Source organism: Ptychodera flava, chromosome 15, assembly GCF_041260155.1.
Source record: "Ptychodera flava strain L36383 chromosome 15, AS_Pfla_20210202, whole genome shotgun sequence".
Lineage (NCBI taxonomy): Eukaryota > Metazoa > Hemichordata > Enteropneusta > Ptychoderidae > Ptychodera > Ptychodera flava.
Window position 1 is genome coordinate 28,858,659 of NC_091942.1, and position 19,494 is coordinate 28,878,152.

At 39.2% G+C, this 19,494-nt stretch overlaps 2 protein-coding genes across 6 annotated transcripts in view; one reads left to right on the plus strand and one right to left on the minus strand.

The window, feature by feature from the left end:
* Window positions 1-1,640: 1,640 nt before the first annotated feature.
* Window positions 1,641-6,204, minus strand: LOC139151801 (leukocyte receptor cluster member 9-like). Its single transcript, XM_070724796.1, has 3 exons — window positions 6,180-6,204; window positions 4,673-4,864; window positions 1,641-3,284 (listed from the first exon to the last, which is right to left on the minus strand). The coding sequence occupies exons 2-3, from the start codon at window positions 4,839-4,841 to the stop codon at window positions 1,801-1,803; spliced, it is 1,653 nt and encodes a 550-aa protein (XP_070580897.1). The 5' UTR covers window positions 4,842-4,864; window positions 6,180-6,204; the 3' UTR covers window positions 1,641-1,800.
* A 3-nt stretch (window positions 6,205-6,207) lies between these two features.
* LOC139151799 (protein tweety homolog 2-like) overlaps window positions 6,208-19,494 on the plus strand; it is a 74,418-nt gene continuing 61,131 nt past the window's right edge. Inside the window, exons 1-2 of one of the 5 annotated variants that reach the window (XM_070724794.1) lie at window positions 6,208-6,525; window positions 9,516-9,821. In XM_070724794.1, coding sequence (XP_070580895.1) covers window positions 9,687-9,821 — 135 coding nt within the window. In that variant the 5' untranslated portion in view covers window positions 6,208-6,525; window positions 9,516-9,686. Of the gene's footprint in view, window positions 6,526-9,490; window positions 9,822-19,185; window positions 19,237-19,494 lie in introns of those variants that run through there. The other 4 variants (XM_070724792.1, XM_070724793.1, XM_070724791.1 and 1 more) reach the window with 4 other exon arrangements.

Sequence of the window (19,494 nt, forward strand, 5' to 3'; positions counted from 1 at the left end):
GGTCTCCAGAAGGTATTTACACAAAATAGACGACATGGTTTGTACATGTATATATAAAATTGAAATTAAATATTACTGAAATGACTTACCGCCGGGGTTAACTGCCACATGCCCCTGCCCTCTCAAGAACATTAAATAACATAAATTTCAAGAAACTCTCTGTGGTTCAATGTATAACATTTGTTTCACAAAATAGCCATTTTCCGTCTACAAAATAGGAGTGCGACGTACACCTTTAGCCATTTTCCGTCTTCAAAAGAGGAATGCAACCAAAACTTGTATTTGGTTTATACCAATATCTTGCATTAGGATTAGTCAGACAAACGACGTATTGAATTTAGGTCCAAAAAGATCTAACTGATTCACATGCACCAAGCGTGTTACAGCTACTATTGTGTATTTCATATCATGTATGTGTGCATTTCTTCATAAATAATGTTTGTCTTAATTAAAATAATTCGCAAAACAGACACATACTAGGTATTTATGAGAAACTAAATAAATTGCATGGCACAGCCTTTGTACATAAAATTATTAATTGACTGTGCTTTCTTTCCTTCATATATAAACAGATTGCAACACTGCAATTTGTTATCTACAAATAATATGAGGCCATTTGTGTGTGTTAACACACACATAGATATATATATTTCTCAATAATTTAAATGCCTTTAATTAATCGGATGTTTTAAACACAGCATGGCCTTTAACAATGTTAACATACTGCACCCCTACTAACGAAGGCCTCTTTGCAGTGTGCATGTATCACATTCGCCTGGGGCAAATACATTGATGTCATTCTCATTACAGCAATTGGTTCTATTATTGCTGTGCTATCCTGACATCATAACTTACATTTAATTTCATCTTCAGAAAATACGTCACGAAATTAGCCTTTTTCTATCAAAATATTCATTGCAAATGTAAACTATGTTCAAGTCGGTGAATTAAAAAAATCATTTGTAATTTATAGTTTCTCTTTTGTCTCTCCTATTTCATACAAACCTATTTGGACTTTGGCAGCCACGGCCAGGTTTTCCAAGTGATTGAACGCGTTACCTTTCAGTCTGCGCAGTAGTGAGTTAGTTTCTGCCGGATTCACCGGGAGAAACTCCCTTGTATAGCGTTCACCCCACTCATGCATTTCACGTGAAAATTAGAACACAAATCATCGCGTTCACCCCATTCAAACATTCACAACTCAAAGACTAGAACCACGTCTATTGTGAATGCTAAATGCTTTCCAAAGGTGTGCTAAGACCCTCCAATCAATACATACACATGACCCACATGGAGTCAAACCTATGAGCATTCTGGACAACCATGATAAACTTAAAACATGTTTTGTTATTAGGATAAATGTCGAAACAAATTCTCTCATTAGCAGCACCAATATTCAATTTGTGTCGGTTTCTTTAAGAATATTATAGAAGAAATACATGTAGTATCATTCTTAAAATTAAAAGTGATGAGAAGAAAGCATGCAAAGAAGTGTTGAAAAATGTAAGTAAAACTGACACAGAAAGGGCATAGTCCATTCTTATAGAGATTCAGGCCGCGAATGTTAAATAGCGCCCTCTTTTGTCAGAGTGTGTGAATGTCAAGTTTAGAAAGTAAACTGAGATACATTGTACTGGCATGCTGTTTTCTGAAACTGTTTTATTGCTTAATGACTGTATAAATGTGTAAGTACAAGGAAATGAATAGGAAAGGGCATTTTATATCATTTTGTGAAAAACGCTTTGTATCAAAATAAAAAATTCAAAGTATGAAGTAAATATGAAGTATTTTTTTACAAATTTACTGTTCATCATACACATCTAGACTCATTGCTGTCTGATAGAATCCATCGTGTCTCTGCCCACTGCCCATTGAACAAAGATGTAAAGATTCAATGGCTTGGGTTCCGAAATAGTCATCCAGGTATTCATAATAACTTGCCTCTTCTAAGCATGGGTTTCTTAGTTGCTTGGCAACAGATCTTGTCAATTTGACGATGGTCATGTGCGGTGTGTACTCGTCCCTAGTACCGGCTAGGTTGACTCCAGCTGCCCTGAAGAGGGATGTTATGTGGTCGTAGAATTTCAAGAGTGCTGGTTCTGGCTGAGGGGCAGCGTACAGAACCCTGTCTCTGAAGACGTTGAGTCCATCAAATTTAAGCAGCGTGGCCGGAGGTAGAAGACGGGAAATTTCGTGTTTTAGGTCTTTAAGGACCCCACATGCTGTCTTCATTTGGCTTTCAGAGTCTATTCTCATGGTACATATGGTAAGGTGGAGTTTGGTGGGTGGAATACAGCATGAGGCTAATCTAGGTTCCGTTTCTACCATCTTCTCTTGTACTTGTTGCACAGCGGCCAAGATGTCCTTATCTGTTATTCGCAGTGCTAGGAAGTAATTTGGTTTGTTGGGATCCTTACGGACATGTCTTTGTGCAGATGAGACTGCAGAGGGCTGATCAGACACCTCAAACTCTACTTCTGCAGCGCCCTCACACTGTGCGTCGATGTCACTGTCTCCCTCATCATCATCATCACTGTCATGATCTTCATGATTACTGTTACCGGGTAACTTTTTATACTTAGCGATGACATCGCTAATCGTGACACCACTGCCCGTTGATCCAAAGACATTATCCAGCCTGGTGTTTTTGTCCCACACAATCACGTCTTTATACTTAAAGTAATGAATTCTGTGCCTCGGGATGGCCAGTACTTGGTGGTCCAACGAGGCCAAATGGTTGGTCCAGTCGAAAGCACTGAATGAATTTTCAATGATTCCCAAGAACCTATCCAAGTAACCAACAGAAAAATGCTTTGCAGGAACACTTTTATCCCATAATATTCTTGAAATGACATCATCAGCTGTTTTCATTGGAGGTTTCTTTGTATCTATTTCTTCATCATTGGCAGAAACGTCTCTTTTCTTGTCCTTCTTTTCGGGTTTGAGCTCTTCTTCCTTCACTTCTTGGACGCTTTCAGCATCTCCACCTGGGTGTTTGTTACGACATCTGTCCCCGAATCTGCATTTTCCTTCTAAATAAAACCGACACACTGCTGCATCCTCTCGCTCCTCGGCATCTGTTGCCATGGTGATACCGAATATCTCACTTCTGCTGTCAAGCCAATCTTTGGCATGCTGCACCAGTGTGTATATCATCGCCGTGCCTTTGTTCTGTTTAGCAATTTCATAGATCCCTGCACAGAGCTCGTCCATCAAATCGTTTGAAATGCCACTTTTATCCTGAGCATCAATCTCAACTCTAGGGGGAGAGTCTGGGTAAGTATCTGCAAAACACAGTAATATATCATAAGATTTCCATACTAATGTTCAACATTGGACAAAAGAAATATATTACAACAGTGTGAAATGTGTGACAACATCCCTTATCAGATTACCATAAATAACTCACATCGCTTTCAATGGTATACAAAATCTTCTATCTGCCAATTTGCAAGCTAGATAATCTATTGGTACAAATGACCAGCGACTGTCTATGGCTGATGAGAGCAAAACATCAACAATAAATACCTACAAATGTCTTGTTTCTAAGACAAAGAAAACAGCAACCTTTCCATTCACAATCATTGATAATTGTAAAGTATGTTCCACAAGTACATTATCTTATCTTGCCAGTACATGGATTTACCGATGTAACATCATTGATCATACAGACATATACAACCTTCCATTGCAGCGATCAACTTCTGATGAAGCATTGATCGAAGCCTCCCACTGAATCAACTCACGATAAAAGCTCATAATGCCAATGGGAAATAAGTTGCTTGGACTTTTCCAACTTTAGATATTGTACATATTTAATTATTTCACAAGTTGGAGTCACGAATACGAGACAATAAATTTTGAGTTTAAAATTTGATGTGAACGGTTGTTCATTTCTCAGTTGAGTTCTATTTCCCTGACATGCATTTACATCTTCTTTTCCTGCATTGGCAAACAGCAACCCCAGAAAGATAATATAGACACTTGCAACGACAGAAATACTGCCCTCTAGAGGCAGCTTTGTTCAATTTATGCACATCGTACAACATAACACCATTGAGTTGGGGAAGATTTTAAATTTTAAATTTTAGATTTTAAATTAATATTTCCTTGAAAACATTTACTGCTTTTGTTTAGTTTACATTATATGCCCTTTATAAAACATGGCTAAAATCGAAAACTAGTTGTTAATCAGCTGACTATAGCTATGTTAGGTACTTGAAGATCTTCATGCATTGGGTACTTCATACTATCATAGCTTTATGGGCATTTTAGACTTCCATACAGACTGGGAAATATATCCATACATTTTGGGCACAATTTATTTACTAAGTTTGCTATACATTTGTAAAAGCAATCCATAATCATTACACTTGTAGTTATCCTGCCCTAGTTTTGTAGCCACAGTGAGTTGAGGAAGTGGTTGCATGTTTCCTTGGACTGTAGTGCATCTCAATCTTGTCTGTTGAAGTTATCATGATATGTCCACTGTAAACAGAGGCTAACATTATCTTTCAACTAGCGTTCAGACACTGATCCTCCATCACTTTGGTTCAGAGTTCACCCACTTTCATAACAATGTATTATTTTTCTATTTCATATGCTACTACGACCTAGCCTTTCCTTTTAAAGTAAACGTGAGATAAAGGTGAGTCAGAACACTGAGTGTTACCTTTCAGAGAGAATGTCAGTGAGACACCTGTATCTGTAAGTAAGATTCTGATCTTGTTACTGTAGCAACCATCACCGTTTCTGAGACGCTCAAACTCTGCTCCGTATATTGACTGCAACGCTTCTATTTCCTGATTTTGTTCTTCTGCATTGCTGGTGCCTTCAGCCATGACGTGACGTGTAACAATTGTGTCTGAAGAATAAAAATCTTATATTATAAGCTGCGATGTTGCCACTCGACATGACAACTAATACAGTTTTAGAATCAGGTGTCGTACGTCGACCCTTGAATGTCAACACTCAGGGTCAACCGACCATGGGACCCTTTATGCACGGCCCCGGGGGGGGGGGTACCTGTTCGAGAAGTGGTAGGGGTGTGCGGCCGCAGGTATAAAACCCAGGGCCCATTTTAGACCTAAAATCCCGTTATTTTAGGACCCCATTTTAGACCTTTATGACCTTTGACCCAGGTCAAAAGTCAAAGCGTCAAAATTTTTAAAACGGAAAAAGCAAGTATTTGCCCCGGCAAAGCCTACCACTGTACCACGTTTAGGACTATGTTGTTGCTGGCCCAAACCATGATTTCCAAAAGGAAATACCAAAAAAATTTGATGAAAGAAATTTTGTCTTTCACCCTCACCGAATTTTGGTCAAGCTTCTACAAATTATCAATTATCTGCAGTTACAGTCTGACTAGTGGGTTTTTTTGAAATTGCAATCACAACAAACCTCGCTGTTCATCTGTAAAGCAACACTACTTCATGTGGCCATGGTTGACCTGTCTGTCATGATCAATACTAGGAGCCACTTTGTTTGGGTATTTTCTATTGGGCAAAAATCTTCCATATATGGAGTTCTGACCAATCAGTGACAGTGTTTGACAACCAAGTCGATATTTACTTTGGCGTAAGCCAGGGGGTCTCTTTAATGGTTCCCCTGCCACAGAAAAAGATATCGATGCTTATAAAGTGCAGCTCAGAACCCTGCGAGCGAGACGGGAACAGACGGTTGAAATTTGTTCTTGTGTGGCACTCAAAAATCAACCCCATTTTAGACCTTGGTTTACAGTGGAATTGATACCCCCATTTTAGACCAAGTTGCTGAAATACCCACCCCATTGGGCGGCACGTATACATATAGGCAAGTAATGGAAGTGACCCCCCCGGGGTGCACGGCCCTGTCTCAGCAATAAATAGGCGACAAGACTTGATAAGCTAAACATTTTAAACTGTTCAACAGAATTTTATGTTTTATTTTATGTTTGGCAGTACGGTGTTGGGCAACTAACAGGTGTCATCGAACACCAAAAGATTTTCAAAACACACCACTGTGTCAGTGTGTGCACTCCGAGTCGTGATGGCTTCGGGATGTTTGAAATTCGTCACTTCGAAAGTAGATCACTCGATCGTTTATGAACCCGCTCATAAACGAATCGTTGATGTATATGGGAAATCCCATGATATATCCCGGAAATTGCTGAAAACCGTGGCAGAAGTCAGGATACTCACCAGTGTACACACAACGGCCCACACACCCACCTTGTACTGACGTGTTTTCGTGAAAATTGAATTGAAATCGGCCTAGTGTGACAAATAATGCCAATATACGGACACATGTCGCTCTAAATTGCCTGACTTACCTTCTCTGAGCAAAAGTTTCAAAACGTACAACGCTACCCGAATGCAAGAAACGCACCTTTTTAAAGTTTTTATCAACGTATATTGCCGTCTCTTGTGCAATCCCACAACAACGTCGGCAGGAACTAAAAATAGAATACGACCTTTGACCGTTCAGCTTGCCTTTTTTAACCAACCTAAAGGGTCCTTGCAACCCTCCACCAGCTACGATGCTGAAGTTATTTTCGTATTCGTTTTCGTATTCGTTTTCGTATTCGTATTCGTATTCGTATTGGAGTCACTGACAGAAATTGTTATTTTTAGTCCAGGTTTCAGGTATAAAACGTGCAATATACGATATTTACTGAGGTTTAAATATTGTGATAATTTGATTCGTAATTTCATCTGCCAAATTGGTTAAATTTACATAAATTTGCATTTGTAGATTTTAAAGAATTTTGTTCACTTCATTTTATTTGAAAAAAAATGCTTAAAATCGGTTGGGATCTGGTAAGGCAGCATCTTCGCTTGCCAATGTCTCTTGACCGGGCAGCTGGATGCACCCCGAAATCAGGTGGTCAGTGCCAAGTAATGGGACTCGTGAGAGCGGATGCAAAGGAGCTGCCCTGGACTGTACCATTGTTTTGCGGGGAGGGCAAGTTTTTGTGAGGCGCTGCAAAACGGATGACTGTTGAAAGCTATGATGAACGGGGGACTTGTCTAGGACAACCATCTGAATAAAAAAATGAAAATTGTTATATCCGGTCATCCTTTTGGACTCACTTTAGAATGATCATATCCATTTACAATTTGTATTTCAAGTATTTTACTTGATTTTGATATGGCTCTACGTAGACCTGAAATAAATTATAATAACAATACAATACAATACTTTACGAAACTCAGGGAGTGCGGTAAGGCAAAAATTACAAAATTGCAAGTTACGACAAAGTTGTACGTGCTGCTACAGGGGAGAAAGTAACAGAAATCAATGACAATAGGTAGTTTATCTTTCAGAGTAAAGATGTGAGCAATATTATACATAAAACCGGACCGACCGATAATTCATGTATTACATTCAATCAGGGCTCAAAGTAGCGACCATTTTCAGTCGCATAGGCGAGCAAATTTTATGAGATTGCGACTGAATTTTTTTCAAGACATTTCTCCATACCGTATACGTGATCAAATACAACATATATTCGCTCAGTGTTCACGGAGCATTGTCCTGAAAGGCCACGACCCCAAAATACGCATTGAATAAGCATAGCCGTTGAGCGGAGTTACTCAAAGGTTTGAGCGCGTTCTCTCCTCTGCACAGCGCTGCCAATGTGTCTGCTGATGTTATCTTGAATGATCTGTCAAAATATCCCATGAATTTAATGATAAATTTTACTACAATCCAATCAAGTATCAGAAGCAGTTTTAGTGCTGTCACATCATTTCAAATGAACCAATCATAATCTCAGCATAAAATGTCATCAAAATATAGCTGACAAGGGAAAAAAAGCAACCAGTAACTGCAACATGTTTCATGCGTTCACGTGCGTAATGAATATTTGCGTTAGTGGCATGTGACCGGCTAGACCATTTCCGGAAATCGTCCCTTGGAAAGCAGATCAAAGCATCGATTTCATCAAGCTTGGACTGGATTATCCTGTTTCATAAAGGTTTTTGTTTTCAGCTAGATCTAAATAGCAAGCAACTTTGTTGAAATATCATGGCAAATCTGCCGGGTAGCGACTGCAATTATGTAGAACCATGGAGGTAGTAGAGAACAGACCATGGATGGGACTGTGGCGATGACCTCAATGACCCGAGCGAGTTCGATACACGCCACAAGTACCGCTGCGATATCACAGCTAGGATTAAATGCGCATATACGTTTGAGTTTTGTTCTCTTGCCTACAAAATATCTATCGAAAGTTGATAGTTGCTGCATTTCTATTCAGAGTTTTTGTTGAAAAAAGGAGCTATCTACGGCTAGCGGCTTAATTGGTCCCCCAAAATAGTACTGCTGAAAGTTTTCGGAGTGACCTGCAGAACGGAGTTGTAGAGCGGGGCAAACTGCGTAACACTAAAACTGGATCGCACAGTAACAAATGACGGAAACCGATCGAGCCAGTTGCGACAGCTACTAGACTAGCTGAAGTCTATTTATCATAGAATACAGGTATTTCTCGATATTTCGCGATACAAATTAATTTCCATGCATTCTGGTGTATCTTATCATAACGCAAGTTGATCAACATGTTCTGGCAATGACAGTTGACGCAAACGCAACGAAAGAAAAGAGATGGGCCTTACTGAAATAAAGACTCTGGCAACAGCTCACACATTAATTTAATCTTATTAGGGAAACAAATGTACCGATCGGGACATAGGCCTATGATACCATTTTATTCATCTCGTTTTCTTTTATGACGCTTTCCCACATCATATGAGATGATATTTTCTTTGCGACAGCAGTCTAAATATAGCATGTCATCGACTTAGGGGCATGCGATAACGTTGAGCCTGCATCATGATGATCACTTTCTCAGAGATATCAGTTTAAAACAAGAAAATTACCTTTTAAGTTTACAACTCGTCAAATTGGGCGGGTCAGCTAAATTTCCATTATCGATACTAATGATGTCAGTTAATACGAAAACGAATACGAATACGAATACGAAAATGATGTTTGTTTAAAAAATCTTTCCTCCAAAGACTACTACTGGCCCACAGGCGCTAATAGCTTGGTAGTTTGCTAAATAGATCGATTTTCGGCTCGATCTATCGATCCCGTGGTCAGTATGCCCGCCACTGTAACCTAGTGAGTATTTTGGTTACAATGGCGCGCATATCGACTACGAGATCGATAGATCGAACCGAAAATCGATCTATTCAACAGACTACCCAGCTAAGGAGTGCCTGTGTACTGGCCGTTTGTTTTTAAAATCTCTCCTCTAATTATAGCAACGATATCTTTCAATCTAGGGCCTAAAAAGATTGGATCTTTTTCAACTTACATTCTAAAATATTGAAGTATTGATATATTGTCATATAAAAAGCACTTAAGTTCTGTAAAGACAGAACTTTTATATAATACGTACGAAATTTGGACTAAAAATAAAAAATTTTGTCAGTGACTCCAATACGAATACGAATACGAATACGAAAACGAATACGAAAACGAATACGAAAATAACTTCAGCATCCGTCCACCAGCTTGCAGCTCCCAGCTAGGTACAGCGGAGAATATTCAGTTGTAACTGCAAAAAATGGCGGTGTGAGTGACATAGTCAACAAGTTCAGGAAAATATCTCCTTTCGTCAGACTTGTGTTTTTTTCTTGACGGAAAGGGAACTTTGTTCTCTTTTGAATTGTCTCAAGGACTTATCTAGGACGCTAAACAAAATGGAAACATATAACTACACCGCTTCTTGGGTCGCAGAATGGTTTAACGGCTGGCCGCGAGTGTTGATATCGCAAGGTTTCGCCGACGTCAATACCAGCTCTACATTCATACCCGATTCGTACGATTACTTGGAGGTAGGTTGCAAGCTTTTCATGGGAACATTTTAGACGCATTCTAAACCTTCCCTGCATTGCAGGAATCTAGAAGGGCGAGCAGCTGACGGGGCCGCTGATCGACTTCTGGGAACACACTTTCGTGTACATGTGCTCTCATCGCAGCGCAGCAACGCGATGTATCCACACGATATGTTCAGATACTAGATAAACAGTGGGATTTAGATACACAGTCTTGGTTTACGAGTACACGCGTAGTTATCTAGCGTTCGCAGTTTAATTTGGTTTCCATTGTACTTTCGCTGTTTTTAATTTTAACAGTGGCAGATGAAAAGAATGCGGCAAAATTTAGTTTAATTTAGTTTAACACGTCTCATTCAATGGTTTCGTTCGCGGTGTTTACAGTGTGGTTACAAAATCATTCTACCGGTCATCGGAATGGTATAATGTTTTTCAGAGCTATTGTCCAATTCCAATATTGAAACCCAAGGTCAGTGAAAGTGATAGGAATACTTTGTAGCTACTTAAATCAGAGTACAAAGACTTCAAATTAAGTGTTAATGAATGAGCTCTAAGCTAATTGAAATCCCTCTTTGAAATTAAAGTTAGGTCTAACGGTGGTATGTAGTAGAAAATTTGAAACGTCACTTGACAGTTGACTTAATGCATACAAATCGAGTTCTTGCAAATTTTAGGGTTTTTAATACAGAAAAACAACCGATGCCACACGAGTTCACCTTCATATTCTCAAAATTATGAACAGATACGACGTGAAAGTGAAATTAGTCTGTTTTAAACCAAGAAAGCTCTGGTTGACTCATATAAGTGTTGACATTCCAATTGTTCAGTGTTTCATCAAATATACTGGACAGTGACGTATGTGAACGACTGTCTGAGAGTGCTCATTTTCAAAAAGGCTGACGACGGTTTCAATGGGCTGCTTTTGTGTCAGGCGTGATTAAAAGTATTTCTCATTGGCACAACAGTGGCTGACCGTTGCCAGCAGTAGTACCTTTTAGACTTTCTTTACTTTAAAGGGGGAGGGGGGTCTTGCTCTAGCTAGTCATTCTTTGTCCGTGTACTGCTCGACATGATGTCGCCAAGGTTAAAGCGATGACAGTATTCCCTCCAGTCTGATACAAAAAGATAAATGTTACCAGTTTACCAACAGTTTTGAGGCTGACACTCAGTTCAATTTTGTATGTCGCACATTGAAGTTTTGTCCCAACTTCCATTATCATTGAAAAACAGGGAAAAATATTGATGTTGAAATGCAGACGAACAGTCTGTGCACTCCCTGGCCCTTTGAGTTCGTGTCTTTTTCAAGATAGTCATGTTACGATGATGTACTGTCTTCAAGTTGTATTACAGAGCCTTCTTCACGGAAACTAGAATACTATGAATGTCCACATCTTCTGTTTTTAAAATGGACATCAGAAACAAATTAGTGTTTTATAGATGTTAGTTGAATATCAATATTTTCCATAATGCTGTCAGTAGTAGCTTGGTGCTTTGGAATCTTTCGTCTTCATAAATGCAATAATTTCCATGCACATTCTGGTATATGTATATGTCTGTGTATATATTTGTCATTCTCCGAAATCACAACATTTGAAAACTCCAGACACAGAACCGCATGGGCAAACAAGCATGAGAAACAAACACCCAGGTCTATACAAATTTAATTACTGTATGCCGTTTCTTTTGAAAGGAGACTGTACACTGCACTGCAATAGCCATGTGCCATGGAAGTTTAGTGGGTTTTCTTCTGACGATTTGATCACATCCATCATATCCTTTGTGTGTCCCAAGAAATAATATAGCATGAAAAACATGCACAGTGTCAATAACCTGAGTTCGCAACCACATTTGAAAATAATTTCACTAGCTAGCCTTGCTAAAATGTTTCAAAGTAGACGATAGATACCCCAGATAAAATGGGAATTGTATTTGTAAGGCAAACAATTTTTATTGTGATGAATAGACCTTTATTTGTCAAAAAGTCAGTCTTTTGTCTTCAGTAAAAATTATATGAAAGTATTATTTTGTTTTGTCCTTATCACATTCATAGGTACATGCACACATGAATACTATTTTCCCAGCTCTTTGTACACTTTGTCGAGCAGTTGTACAGAAGAAAATTTTACTTTAATTAATTACTGTTGTACTATATATGCTTTCTGAGGTTTAGAACCCAGGAAAAATCTAGATCTACAATGTATGCTGTCAGCCTAATTACAAAATTTGTCATAATCTTTTAATTGATATTGTGATAAAGCAGAAAATGTATGATTTTAAAATGATTGTACACAAAGTTTATTTGTTATGGACTGTGACACTACCATGCTTTGAAGTATTAGGGCTTTGTCAGCTTGCTTTGTCTGTTGAAGTGCTAGGTTTAATGTGAAAACCAACGACAGTGTCTAATACCATTCGTCTATGGAATTCTGGGAAGAAATGAAATATGGGTGAATATAATATCAGTTGTCATGCCTTATTAACATAACTAGGCTTTCATCCATGGTAGACCAATCAGTGTCCAGGAATCACCGATGTTTCGTTGTGTGCAGCAACCGAACATGCTATCAGTGTAATCATCAAGTTGTGAGATGCGCGGTGATTTAATTTTGCTGTGAAAGAATGGTTGGCAAACAGGTTGACCTCAAATCTGGGATCTCTGTTTTCAATTTCTTAGCAATTTGGCTATAAGGGTACAACTTGCAAAATATTTTCTCGTTGGTATTGAATAGAAGCAAGCATTAATTAAATAGCTCCATTACTGCAAAGTTCCACGTAGCTTTGCCGACATGAAATGCCAGGAATAATCAGCGAATACCACAAATATGCAAGAATGGTTATCATCTCGTTAGAAAATTACAATCATGACCCCGCGAAAAACAGTGTTTTGGTGAGAAACGTGCCAGCATTCATGTTGGTAGAGTATCGCTCATTCCAATTTCTCTGAAAAAAGGGACACTTTAAAACGAAACAGTCAATTTCAGTCAGGTCAATTGAAACTGAATACACTGATATTAAAAGACAAGTTGTAAGTTTAGCTGGAAATATACCATAAATAGGCTGCTAAGTTTCAGGACACACGTGCTGGGACTGCCGTTACGTACTTCTGTGTCATCGTATTTCACATAGATCGTAGAGGTTAAAGTTGAAGTAGTGTGCATAATTGTAAGATTAACAGAACAATAGAGATCTGGGCGCTTACTAGTTGTAAATTGGTACTCTTCAGTCAAAGGTTTACGAGATAATTCTATTACGTGCATATCCCTTATCCCATTGTTCTCAGACCCAGGGTTGGTTTTGCTCATCATTATGGTGTTGTTAATCGGACAGTATTGACTGTTGCTCACTTTTGTTTGTTTATGAAAGTCTACCAGGCAGCAGGAGAGGATCTCTGTGTTGACGCTGTACAAGCTTAATCTCAATCAGATGCTTTGTTGGAAAATTTAATGGGCTGACATGGTTACACGATGACAAACACTGGATTACTGAGTACACACAGACCTGTGTGAGCTCAACATTGCCACACACTTTCTTCTGCCTTCTCTGGTACTTGTAATTAAATGTTTGTCCAGTGTGGTGTCCTTCTGTTCTAAATCTGATGTCTAGGTTTCAAAAGTGCAAACAAGATTTACTTTTCAGATATGTTTAATGTATGGGCGATGGATCCCAGGTTGGGGTTATCCATTTGACGTAGCTGGTGTCCAGGAAGGGAATAAAGAACAACCGGTGCTCTGTTAACCTACATTGGGTGCGGTTGTTCATTCTTCTATTGTACTCTGAGTTTTACATCCCTGTTATGTTAAACCAATAAAGTGCAGACAATGTATTTATAATTATGTCAGATCAGATGTAGCTCAGGTATGTAAAGTTTTTATAGTAACCGTTAATTTGGGCATTGCAACAATAGTAGCTCTTCCATTTTCACTCTGTTGTGGCTACCCAGACAACACTAAACATGTGCAAACTACTGAGATGTCCAGCCTGATGGATACAATGGATTGCAACCACTCAAGCATTTTGTTTGAAACTGCAAGAACTACACCAATATCAATCCTCAACCTGAATTTATAAGTAGAGCTTGAAATACCCATTTCCTATGACTTGTTTCAGTAGCCACAGTCAGGCAGATAATGTTCTGCATATCATACTGTATCTATCCGTAAAGGAAATCCCCACTATTTTGCCTGCATTGCCATATGCCTAACCTGATATTGTTATCATATAATGTATCCGCAGCCATCTCCAGCACACCGCCATGTCAGCTTATTGTATTAACTCCCACAGAGCAAGGGATTCCTTTAATGGGGTCAGTTGTAAGAGATACTGACTTCAGAGTTGCTGTCTGCTCGTAGACGGATGCCAGTGCAGCATGCTTGTCTTCTGGGATCTATGAAGGGTCAAAATCAGCTGGTGTCTCTTCGACCTGCTAGTCCCTCTGAGTCGGGTCTGTATACAGCAGCAGCAGAGTATTGCATGACCCATTCAGGATGTGAAGAGATTTCCCCTGCCGTCATGTAATGTTTCCAGTGGCAGCTGTATCCAACATGTTGTGGTTTCTGTGATTGTGATCTGGGTCAACAGGGTGCATGTATGGCTCTAATTTCACTGTTCCGAGAAAAATTTATTCCAGTTCCTTTCCCCTCCCACACAGGCTAAAATACCTGTACCTTGATTTCTCAAGTAAGTTCATGCTAAAAGAAGCACTTGTATAGTCAAACTTCTTGAGGTTATCACCTGATATTATATATTGCAAGGCCTTTGATTGTCAGTGTAAAACGTCCAGCCCATTTAAACCGCAGGTGTAAAGACCTACTGATGCATCGCTGCATATTTGCATTTCTTCAAATTAGGGCAGTAGCACACACGTACAGTGGGATGTTGAAATAGAGCATGACACAGAGAGAGCACAGTGGATGAGTGGACAGCATTTAAACCTTTTTTACATTCATTCAAGTCGGTATAACCCCGCTGCTATGGAGAGTCACATTTGGGCATACAGTACTGGGAAATAAGGGGTTACAGGAGGTTAAAGTGGTCCCGTGTAAACAACATGGAACGGAGCCACGCACTGGGGTGAAACTTTGATGGGTTGATGGAAGTGGAATGAATCGCTGTTGAACACAATCTGCACAGATGAATAAAGTCATGATGCAGTTGAGTGTGTTGCCTCGGGCAAGTCCAACAAACATTTCCACTGAAATGAATAGAGATTAAAAGGTTTGAAGGCTTCCACATTAATGACTCGCCGGGATCCTTTTTCCCGTTCTTTCTCTTTTTTTCCCCCCTTGCCTTGAAACAGTATTTACTGCACAGCTGGTTAAAATCTCGTTTCTGCGTTCTATTGATTTGGCAAGTAATATCTAAATGCACGGTAACATTTTATGCTGAAAGTCTGAATTATAGATCGTGCTGCCTGGTGGTGGATTTTGAAACACTCGAAATACCGTCTTTGTTGCAGTTTAGAGCTATCCCGAAGTCATGATCTTTTTCCAAAATTTACCACTGCATATTGATAGAGGCATTAATTGATATAAAAGCACATTTTCAACACAAAAGACGCAGCCAATTGTATGTGATTGTCAGTGTTGCAGCTTGAACGCTGTTACACGTAAAAGTAGCTTTGCTGTATATCTCAGTGCATATTTGCAATTACGCATAATTTTGATAAGAACTGTTCAGTGTGAAATATATAACATGTGCAGAATGCAAAATTAATGTTGAAATTCAAAAGTTGAAGTGTCCAAATAGCAAACCTACACAGGCATAATATGTCAAAATTTCCCAGATCATACTTTGTATATGAAACAACTTCTGTCAATAAAAAACAAAGGAGAAAAAGACAAAACAAAGAAAAAAACATGTATCTGTTTTTCTCTTGACGAGGAGGTTCCATACATGAGGGGAGAAAATACTTTACTTTTTATCCCCTTAGGGTGTCTGTGGCTAGCTTGTTGTGGCAAATACTTGTTCAAATGGCCAAAACATCAGTTCCGTTCGCTGACTTTCCATAAAGAAACTCTCAAGCAAAAGCATGTGTCTACGCTCCCGACAATTGTCAAGTAAGAAAAGACCTCTGTATTACTGATCAGCCAACAAACTGCTCAACTGAAATCCGTTGGAAATTTACCAAGTGGTCCTTGGGTTTTGGGTTTCCAAGCTTTTGACAGCTCACATTGTCTGGGCATGGGTCTTATCGATTCTTTTAGTGGAAATAGCCACTTTAGTAGTCAACACCCTAATTGAAATAGTGCTTCTGTAGAGAGACCAGATTGCCGAGATAAGTTCATACAATGTTGAGATTTGATGCAGGCTGAAAAATTTGATGCCTGGGTGCAAAATTTAGACAGGTTTGTCTCTGTGATGTGTACCCCGTCTGTGCCAGGTATTTCACTTACTGCCATGGGTCAAGTGTGAACCCTTTCAACACAAGGCCTTGGTATCACCTGTCTGTTTACATGGTTGTGGTTAGACCATTACACAGGAAGAGAGGGGTAACAGATGAAATGAACTTTACGTCTTTATGTGTATACAGTTTCTCCCCCTCTTGCAATATCCAGTGATACTCTAAGCCGGGCAAGTGACAATTGCTTTTAAAAATAGCAGTGATCTAATCAAAAGCGTGCACAATCGAATTGCTGATTTAGTGTTTTTTCAGTTTCGGTTGTCAATCGTGGCTGGAGAGTGATAAAGTTATGCCATTGTGCCACCTTGCGTAGACCTGACCTCACCCGCAGAGCACATGACATTTTGGATCATGATCAGGAAATGGGACAGCGGGTTTAATAAACGGCCAACACCCCCAAAACTTTCAGAAACTCAACGCCTGATTTGAGTGCGTGTAAATAAAGCTGTATAACCACTTCCTGTGTAGCCACACAAGCACCCTTCTGTGGCCACAGTGAGCAGGATGTGCTAATTGGCTAAGCACGCTGATCCAATTAAAATACAATGGCACATATCCTGGTTGGCCCATTACTGTAACAGTCATCAGCCCAGCTACTGGTTCATGACCCCATAAACCAACCAGTCACTGGGTATGAGAGACTACTGTTGTACATGTATCCTAAGTTGTGATTTGAAGGGACCTGAAACCGCAAAGACGCTCAAAGAACATTTCATACATAAACTTTACATAATACTGTGATTGCTGTGTTGTTCCTGATACCTATTGTTTGATCATTGATGTGAGGCTGGTTAATCTCTCTGTGTATTGATTTCTTTGATAATAAAATTAAAAGGTTACTCCGGTACAATGTTATGGTCCATCAGCACTGTATTTTGTTCCCTTTATTGGTTTTTTAGTTGAATACGTGTTTTATATTTCTGTATTCTGTGTTAGCGCTTTTCAATGGCAAAGTATTGATGAATTCAGGTGTTGACTGCCCCGTGTCAAAATGCAAATTAGTGCACATCACTGTGAAATTTCATACCATCATATTAGTGTGTACTGACCATTTGAGGACATGCACAGTGTATGAAATACAAAATTAAAACATCTTATTTCCTTGAACATAAGGAAGTACTACAGAAAACGTGGCAAATCATGCATGTACGTGTGCCTGATCCAGTTACAGTACTTGACATCAAATGTTAGACAACAACAGACATTGGTTGTGATATTGCCTTTTTGCGTCATTCTTCAGAATATCACATTTCACTTCATAGTCAAAATGTCATCGCAGAAACATGCCTTGCCCAGGCTTTGGAGCTGGTTACACATTTTGATAAATTTGTCAGTACATATATATCTTGAACAAAGACCACAAAAAAACTCTGTTTGGTATAACTTATAACCCTTTAACCCCCATTTCCCTATCTAGCGATCCAACTTTAGAAAACGGTGTGATTGGTTAAAACCATAGTGGTGAAACTGAAAGGTTAAGGGGACAGTAGCTTTAACTATTGATGATTTTTTCACTACTTTTGTTTTGTGTGTCAACTGTGCAAGTTAATCATTAATGTCCTACTCCTCCCTGGAGCGTGATGAAAATTGAAATGTCTCCTATTTAGCTTGCAGTCTGTGCCTAGACCAAAATTCACCCGTCAACTACCATATACATGTACATGTATGACGATGCAGTCTTCACATGTACAGGCTGAGTTTACAGGCTGAATACCGTGTATTTCAACACACTTTGGGGAGTAGAACAAGAAACTGTCATTTACATGAAAAACAAAACTAGTGAAAATCGTGGAAAGTTGCAGCTAGTGTGTTTTTCCCGAAAGACTAGTGAAATGTCTTCATATGCAATCAGCCCATGGGTTGTTACAGCAATAGCAGTGTAGCAGGTGGCCAAGGAGAAAAAGAGGACGAGAGAGTAAAATAGATTCCGTTTCTCAATTCAACCAATCTGAATAGCATTGGGTACTCCCAGTCCCAGGGGATACACTGAAACAGAGGCAGATATCTCTGCGGAGAGGAGGAAACGCAAATCCATCTCCTGAAAAAGCCACAACATAAATATCCTATGGCTCCAGCCTAACACCTTTCGGTGGCATTGTTGTCACCTGAATAGACCAGTTGTCTGTACTCGGGATAGTTGTTGCAACTGGATTGACACAAACACATCTGTCTCCTCTCCACAGAATCAAATGCCATCACAATCACATTTATCAACATATCTTTCTGACCCCAGGCTTTCATAACGTAATTTCACTGGCAAATTTAGTTTACACCGGTAATAATGGCAAAAAATATCCTCATTTACCGTCGCTTTTGCAACTTGAACTGAGGCAAAGATTAGATTTTGCTGAGTGGATATCCATGTTAATGCAGAAAAGTGAGTTTCTAAAATGCAGCCGTCATCGAGTAACCTCCTTGGAGAATATATTTAGCTTTTAATGGTGTGTAATTAATAATTTCGGTAATGGGATTTTCTACGCCGTATTTGACCCATGGGAATCCAGAATATTGCCTCATGTATGTCCATTATAAAATATGACCATGCATGTGATTGTGTGTATTTCAGAACTTGTTTGATTATTAACCTTACAACTGGAAATGTATCGCTCTCTCAGGGAGTGAGACACTGGGCTTAAAGTAGTAGTCAGATTGAGACAAAGTGCAACCAGGCTGAAAAAGAGACCAAATAATGCTTGTGTGCTTGTACACTTCTGAATCCACATGTCCCTATACATTTACACGTTATAGTGCCTGTTTCAGCATACATTATACATTGTACTTAATATACTATGCACAGTGATACTTTGGACGCAATATTCTAAAGTGACCAGTAACTTTCTGACATCTGGGGGTCTTATTTTCATTACAATACAAAGTTGAATTTGTCAACTGTACATTCCTGATGACATGTAGCCTCACCTGCGGCGATCACGAGGGCAATTCCTTTCACCTAATTGTGAGAACCCGTAATTAATTCATATGCCACAGACAGCTACAATTCAGATCGATTGCTGGGTGAGTGAATCATATGGATATTTCTTTGTGTTTGTAAATTCCTTGACATAATGGCCAGGAGGAAATGTGATATAACGGTAAATGTGTAGCATTCCTGTTATTGTGAAAATTGTCGTCAGTTGCTGGTTGTTATGAAAAGTTACACAAGAAACTATATCGAAGAATATGTGTACTTCTTTTTTCGAAAAAGACAATGTCTGGAGCGGTCGGTGGAATTGTATGGTCACGTCTCTCCAGTGAGACATGTGATTGGCTAAA